The sequence below is a fragment of the Chroicocephalus ridibundus genome, chromosome 11 (genome assembly GCF_963924245.1).
Source record: "Chroicocephalus ridibundus chromosome 11, bChrRid1.1, whole genome shotgun sequence".
In the NCBI taxonomy this organism is placed as follows: domain Eukaryota; kingdom Metazoa; phylum Chordata; class Aves; order Charadriiformes; family Laridae; genus Chroicocephalus; species Chroicocephalus ridibundus.
Genome location: NC_086294.1, coordinates 19,341,543 through 19,349,200, shown reverse-complemented (window position 1 = coordinate 19,349,200; position 7,658 = coordinate 19,341,543). Strand labels below are relative to the sequence as shown.

The following is a 7,658-nucleotide window of genomic DNA, read 5'->3' as shown; positions in this document are numbered from 1 at the left end:
GACCTGGATTTAGGATAGCCTGCAAATCCCAAACTGTGCCACCGTCTGCCTTCAGATGTGTTCACACACATCTCTCTGATATCAGCGGTAAACATCTGAGGGAGGTGCTTGCCTCAGGATGTGCAGCAGGTGAGGTTTATAGGCTCTGCACACGGGCACAGTTCGTTTGTGGATGCTGGGTATCAGGTGCACTGCTGGCGTAGACGTTGCGTGAAAGAGAGGAAGGAAGCTAAGCACAGTGAGACACAAACATGAGAGGGGGCTTTAAAAAGCATGGAAGAGTTGGAGGCCTGAACCGTCCATCAACAGACCTTGAATATCAATAAAACAGATCTTGAAAAAGGCCACGGACCTCGCAGCTCCCGTCTCAGAGAATTTGTGCGCATAGCGCTGTGTACCACACCAAGAAATCCTCACCGAGGGGGCTGCTTTCTTACATTGCAATTCTAAAAAAGCCTGGCTGTGAGCAAGAGGGATGTGCTGACCTCCACGAGCCCGCGATGGCTCTGCCTGTTGGGATCCCATCCAAGCACTGTGGCCTTCACAAGGACTGGGAGCCTCCTTCAGGCAGAATCCAGCCTTTAAAAAGCAAAATCGAGATGCAGTCAAACTTGCCACCAGTCCAAGAGAAGGCAAAGGTGTAGATTTGAAGATGGCTGAATATTTTCCCATTTTTACAGTAACAGTATTGTGGTAAGAGTCTAACTTTGGTTTCCTTTAAAGCCAATGGAAGCATGTGAGTGTAGCTCGAGAAAGAATTTGATGCTAAGTAAATCATAATTATTTCTGTCTTCTAAAACAGAATACAGGTTAATTAGCACTCTGATGTCTGAACCATCTGCAAAAGATTAGTTAACTAATGAGCCAAAATACAGTGCAGCTTCTATGTGGGTACAAGGTGTTAACAAAATAAATGCATTGCAGTTTCCCTGAGCACGATATCAGCCATATGATTTTTGGGGCCATGTGCTCAGTGTTAGGTGTTAACTTTCCTAGGAAGCTTCATTTCTGCTAATTGTCTTTCTCTTCAGCTCACGGGAAGTACACAGAACAAGCTGTGCTTCATCTTGAGTGTATTTTCATGAAAGACTGCGAGGTCTGGGGTCCTGAAAGGAGGTGGGTTTTTAACAGGGAACATTTTGTGTTTATTTACAGACCCTAGGAAAACCTACTTGTATTTTAGGGAACTTTAACGTCAGGATGGGCGCTCTGAAGAACTTGACTTCCCAGATCTCCACCTCAAAACCCTCCCTATTCCTTGAGTATGGACTTAGAGGGGTTTTCTTGGGGTTTCTTTCCTCTGTTTTGGATAATTTGGCTTTTCTTCTCTTTTTGATCACTCATCCAACAGTGGAGAAGAGCTCCTGCCAGGTAAATGGACGGGTTTTGCAGCTGCATGACTATCTCATGTCAGAGAGGATCACACCTTGAACTAACCGGTGTTGAAAGGTGTAATTTCTGCACTCCCATCATCGCCCTTCTCGGCCCAGCCTAAATCCAACTGAATTTTAACATCTGGAGGCCAAAAGATATTCAAAGCCAGATTCACCTAGGAGGAAGACGCAAGTTCTTTTAGCAGCCCAAAAGAGACCTAATTGATGGCCTGGGAAGGATGTTTGCACCTGCTGCAACACATAGAATTATTTCTGGATTTTCAACCTTGTTTTCATTCATCTGTGGCAATATACTTGCATTTTGTTCCCCGTGTAGAAGCAAGAAAAACAATGGTGAACTCTCATTTAGCATCTCTCTGGGTTCCTTTCCTAATCACCTATCCTAAATGCTGGAAAACCAATCCAGCTATAAAAGGGACACGTTGCAGCAAAAATCAAAATGCAGGCCAGTTTCTAAAACACACCTGATCTAAGAGGGGTCTGGCTCACATGTACCTCCAAACCTGGCTCAGAGCTTTTCCTCTGTGGATGGAAGTGAGTGAGGATGACGCCTGAATAAGAGACAGGCTGACCGTGCTGTACAGATGCCTCATGAATGTCACCTTGCTCAGGGCAACCTCTCACGTGCAGGACCCCAAGGGGAGAACAGACACTACATGATGACTGGGGGGAACTACTAAGATTAAAACAATTAAAACAACAGGAACAAAACAAACATAATGGGACAAAAAAACTGACAGCCACTGTTCCAAAGAAACACCATCGGATGGAAAATCAAGCATTCCTCCTTTGCCATTAGGCCCATAAGAAATTTATTCTACATGCAGCCGGGATGAAAAAGAGGGAACAGAAAGAAATGTCAGGAATTTTTGGAATCATGCCTAGCAGAGGGATGTTTGGAGCTGCAAAATTAAAATGACTGATGCAATTTTCTTTTTTTGCTGTTTCTTTTTCTTGGAAGTATGATAAATGGCTCCTTTACATGCCAACAATTACAAGACAGGTAGGATGTTCCTGTTTGTTTGTTTTCATGATATCAAAATTAGGATACAAGATTGATGTTTAAATAAATAAATAATCAGAATCAGCCCTGTATCCTAATTTCCATATTTGCAAGACAGAAAACAAACACTGGAGAGAGCGCAAAAGAAAACATCTCAAAGCTGTGAGAATATATCCACCTTCATTTGGAGGGCCCCAAGTCATTTCAGAGCCTGGACCAGGCTGGATGCAACGATTGCCTTCTGGACCACCTGCACTGCACTCCTGAGCTTCTCTAAAGAAACCTCCAGCAATTGCTGATATGGGAAGTGCTGAATCCAATTTGAGCTGACTTAATAAATGTAGCAATCAAAATCCTCGGGCCTCATCCACTACCCGTTGATAGATCTTCGATTCTTTGGGCTGGTTTTGGCTCGGGAGCTGTGTGACCAGACAAATGTATCAGCAAATGCTCAGCTGGTTGCTAGTAATCCAGAGACCATGGATTAAACATCTTTGCATCGGGTTATGTTAGCAAGCAAGTATAACGCCACACGTATGATTTTGGTCAAAATATTTTGTTCAAAATATGTTCAATAACTAAATCAGTTGGAACATTGATCAGATTACTTAAAGCTATGGCTTCTGAGGATTTACTAGTCCCACTAAAACCTTACAACTCTCATTCCTCATGATTGTAACTTGAGGAACTCGCATGGCTGCTGCCAAAAGGAACCGCACCTCTGACATGACTCAGGTCACCGCCCCGGTTTGCAGACTGTGGTGACTGCTCCGAGCAGGTCGGTTTGCATGATGCACCTTGCAGGGGGCCAGCTCACGGCCAGGAGCACAGCTGTGTGCAGAGCCCGAGCTCTGCTACTAATTCAGATCTGAGTCTATTCTTTGTAAGCGTTCTTCGTTTTAAAGGAAGGTCTCTGAAGGTATTTTTCACATGTCAGGAGGCAAAGGCATATGACAGCTGCAGGTCTGGGCTCAGAAGTGCAGGATTTGTGCCCCTCTGGACTTGCCATAAATTTGGCACTTGTCAGGATCTGAATTGACTCAGTGGATGAAAATGCACACCTTTTGCAGGGCTTTTTCAAAACTGGCTTCCCACCTCTCCCAAACAGCATTTAATTTTTGGAAACACCAAATGCTTTCCCCATGAGAACTCCCTCTGCAACCATGGATCCAAGCCAGGGTAATGCCGTACTCTGCAAAGCTGTGCAGTTCACATGGCACGGGATGAGCGTCCCTTCCGGATAATGCTCTGTGAAACCAATGGTTACACCACAGCAGCCCCCCTGCCATCACCTAACACAGCAGACACATTCATAGCAAGTGGATCAGCCAGGATCCAGTTTCCAAATGCAGGGCTTGAATAATTAGATGCTCCCATTGTTGCTCAATGGGCGCCGGGCATTTTAATTCCCCGCACATCACGCTGAGTTTTCATGTCCCTTTCCCTCCACCTCCCCAACCTCCTTGCCCCAAGCTTTCGTGATTAACATGGCAATGGAGATTGAACTGTGTGCATACATTGATTTGCCGAGTGTTTTGGCAAAAGAAAGCAAATCCAAGCTACTTACCTCAGTGCAGACCCCTTTGGCGTTGCAATGCCATAGCCTTTGGAGTCCAAGTTACCTCCCACCTTCATGGTGTCACAGGGCTTCCGCTGCTCAATGTACTCGTTCATGGTGGACTCCAAGAGGTAGGCATACTTCCCTTTTGACTTCCTCACCCGGATCATCCCCTCTTCCGTTGTCCTCACAAAAACGGAGGGTTCGGCTGACTTCATGTACGTCCACATCTTCTCAAACACTGCTATTTTGGATCGCTGCATAGGACAGCAGAAACCCAACAGAAGTGTTAACAGAGGTTTGGGTGCCAGCTGAGATTTCCAGCTTGGACCAAACACATACCCACATATCAGATGGACCAAGGAAGGCGAAGCGGGTAATGGGATGTTAATGAACCTTCTGCCATTTCTGCACCAGGGCCCGGATCAACCCTGTCACCCTGACACAGTAAGGGTACAACATTTGTGTATAGCAAGTGATTTTGCTGATCAAACCAAGGGCAAACCAAGCTGGAAATCAGGAGGTGGTTTCTTTTGGACCTGCTCAGAGTAACTCCTTGGTAACATGGGGAAACACACGGATATTCCATATTTGTGTTTACAATTGCAAAATAGCACGTGTACTGGAGACACCACCAGCCTTCTGAGCAGCACAGGGAAAACTGGAATTTTGCTGTGCTAAGGACAAGCTCAGCAGGTCCTGACGTGGTAAGGGGAAGCGAGAGAAAAAAGAACAGACTTGTGCTGAGGGTAAGAGAGGACAGGCCTGGAGGATTTGTCAAACAAGGGACTAATCAAAATGTTTGCATTAATGTTTCCTTTTTACCCTGAAAAATTCTTTAGTGGAGCCAGCTTCCAGAGTCCCATAGGCGATTTCTGTCTGCTTGGCCAAGTCCTCTGCACTCTCAATGGGAGAAACCATCCTTTCCACGGTGAGGAAGGCAGCCAGGTTAGCTGTGTAGGAGGATATGATGATCAAGGTGAAGAACCACCAGACGCCACCGACTATACGGCCGGAGAGAGACCTGGACACAGAGAGGAGAGTCAGACAGGAGGGGTGTGAAGGTCCAAAAGGTGCAGCTCGGTCCTGCCCATCATCTACCCAGGCATTTACCCAAAGTCATGTTCTCCAGCCACTTGCAGGGAAGCCAAAGGTCTGCCTCAGTTCTCAGCCTACTTTTCAAGGTGTCAATGTAATTAGAGGTGGGATGAAAAATTCGCAGTGGAAAAAAAATCAGCGATAAACTGATTGAATTTGCTTTGATTTTCAATTCCTTTCAGAGTATACGATAACATTAGCAATAATGGAGACAACGATGAGGAAGGTTTAGCTGGGCAGGGCAATGCCCATCCAAACAGCAGCTCGGGTGAGGTCTGCGCTGTGGCATGTACGTACCAGATACACAGACCAGCTGGGATCACGGGGTCAGCTCCCCGTCCCCTGAAGTTTAAAACCCAAAACTCTGTGTTTTTCTATGAGACATATTGAAGCTCAGAGAGGACCTATGGCCTTAATGAATAATTTGCCTACTGATGTTCTCTGTTTTGTATTCAGCAGATGGTTAGACAAGATGTTCATAATAATGCCTTAAAATTTAGGTATTTTGCACTTGCTGCAATCAAATAGCCAATTATCTGTAACCATTGGATAGCTATAGAGGGAAGTAAGTCAAGCAGGCATTAATTTATATTAAAATCTTTTCATACAATTTTTAAGAGTGAAAGATAATTTTAGATTGATGTTGGTATTCATGTATTCTGTCTAAATTATTTGTATGCTCCTTTTCTAGATGCAGAGCACTGTCCCAGACAGAAGGCAACTTACAATGCTATTTTACAAAGCCGGACAGTCTGACTAGGGAGGACCTGCCCGTGAGAAACACCATTTATTTCTCCATGGGGGACCACGTCACAGCGCTGCCTTTCTGCTGACCTGAGTCACTCCACAGAAATACGGTTTATTGGATCGTAACAGAGAGATCCCAGTCCGGTTAAGGGCACTGGACCAGCTCGTGACAGTGCGTGCCATGCCGTGTCCGGGTCTGCGTGAACCCTTGGGTCCAGCTCCTGTGGTCTACTGTGGTTTAACACGACTTGACAAACAAACCTGCACACTCCATCGCGGGCAAAATCACACCCTGCTAATTGCCAAAATTAGAGCTGGAAAGAGACTAAATCCACATAGGTCACCAGCTGCAGGACTTACCTAGGCTACACCCTTCCAGTTTGGTTTTAAACACTGTTGTTGTGAGGGGAGCTGCTCCCACAGACATCACATTTAGGTCAACCCACCCTGAAATCTCTACAGTCAAAATTCTTTGAGATCACTTCCCAGCAGAAAGCAGGCACTGCCTTTGCACAGCGACTGAGCTCCCCCCCCACCCCCCCCCACCCCCCGCAGCATACGGGGCAGAGCGAAGAGCACATGTTTTAATATGTGGAAATAAGACCCGTCCCACCACACGTGCTGTCAGCCCCACGCTCCTGGAGAATGGTCACAGCAGGTTTCACCCATGGCAGAGAGAAACTCCAGGACACACGACTGCAAGGATTACAGTGACAGAAAGGACAAGCGGTGTATTTTACAGATGTGTCTGAAAGGACTTTTACGGGTACAGATGGGTCGGGCTTTCCTCTGCACAGTGGCGTCATTTTGGAGCAGAGTCTCTGCCCTGCCCCTTGGTTTCTTCTTCCATGGGCTTTGCTGAAACCAGGCAGCAAAGTCCATCACACCATAAACTCAAGCTCAGTGAATGACTTTGAAGGATCCACCTTTCAAGGTCTTTCAAGAAAGTCTACAGGACCCATCTCCAAAGTGATACTAGAGAGTTCAAAAATTCTTTTCTTAATCATCCGGATCTTAAAAACCAAGAAAGGTACGTCAAAGAAGACCACTGGCACGGTTTCCAACCATAAGCTATATGATGGTTACCCCATCCTGCAGCGTCTCACACAAACCTCCTCCTTCATTGGCAACTGCAGCAACATGGCTGAGCAGACCCTCATCCCAGATTATTTTCTTTGTTATGCCTCCCCATCACTTCCAGCCAGAGAGGGGGACCAGAGGTTTGTTGTAGGACTGCTGGACGCTGTGGGAAAGGCAGACAAATGTTCTTCTACCCTATCTTTAACTCTCTAAGAGAGACATACTCACCAAACAACCTCCGGAGATGAGTAGGGACCTCCAAGGATGATTCAACCCATCTATCTCAGGTTAGGAGGAGCTCCCTCTGCAGGCCTCCCTCTCTGTTGGATTTTGAAGGAACTGGGACTAGGTTGGACTAAACAGTTAATTTTTAGGCAGTGAAAGTTATGTGAGATAAATGTGACCATTGTGCTTCCCACCTCCAGAGAACACTCAGCCTGCAGGACTGTCAGTGCAAACGACTTTACCTTTTCTTTCATATTTGGAGAGGGATCGGAGAGGGAGGCAGCTATGGATTCAGCTCACATGTCTTCAGATTGATGGGAAGAGGAAAAAAAATACCTGTCTTTAATTAGTCTGGATGATGTGTGCTCAGGGAAGGAAGCGCTCAGAAAAGGCACAGTGGCATTAAACAAAAGTAACCGGATAATGTCAAATACAACAATCTCTGCTGATGAAGGCCACTTTGAGCTGGCAAAATCCATTTGCATGGCAAATAATCACATTCCTCTCCAGCTGCAAATTATACAGCCTTTCCTTCCTGACGAAGCTGGGATAT

At 45.9% G+C, this 7,658-nt stretch overlaps 1 protein-coding gene across 2 annotated transcripts in view; it reads right to left on the bottom strand.

Annotated features, from left to right (window-relative positions):
- The window catches only part of GRIA1 (glutamate ionotropic receptor AMPA type subunit 1), a 132,898-nt gene that overhangs the window by 19,635 nt on the left and 105,605 nt on the right, over positions 1-7,658 (bottom strand). For both annotated transcript variants that reach the window (XM_063349576.1, XM_063349575.1), the window contains exons 12-13: positions 4,781-4,979; positions 3,965-4,212 (exon numbers count right to left, since the gene is read on the bottom strand). In XM_063349576.1, the coding sequence (XP_063205646.1) occupies positions 3,965-4,212; positions 4,781-4,979 (447 nt within the window). The remainder of the gene's footprint in view (positions 1-3,964; positions 4,213-4,780; positions 4,980-7,658) is intronic.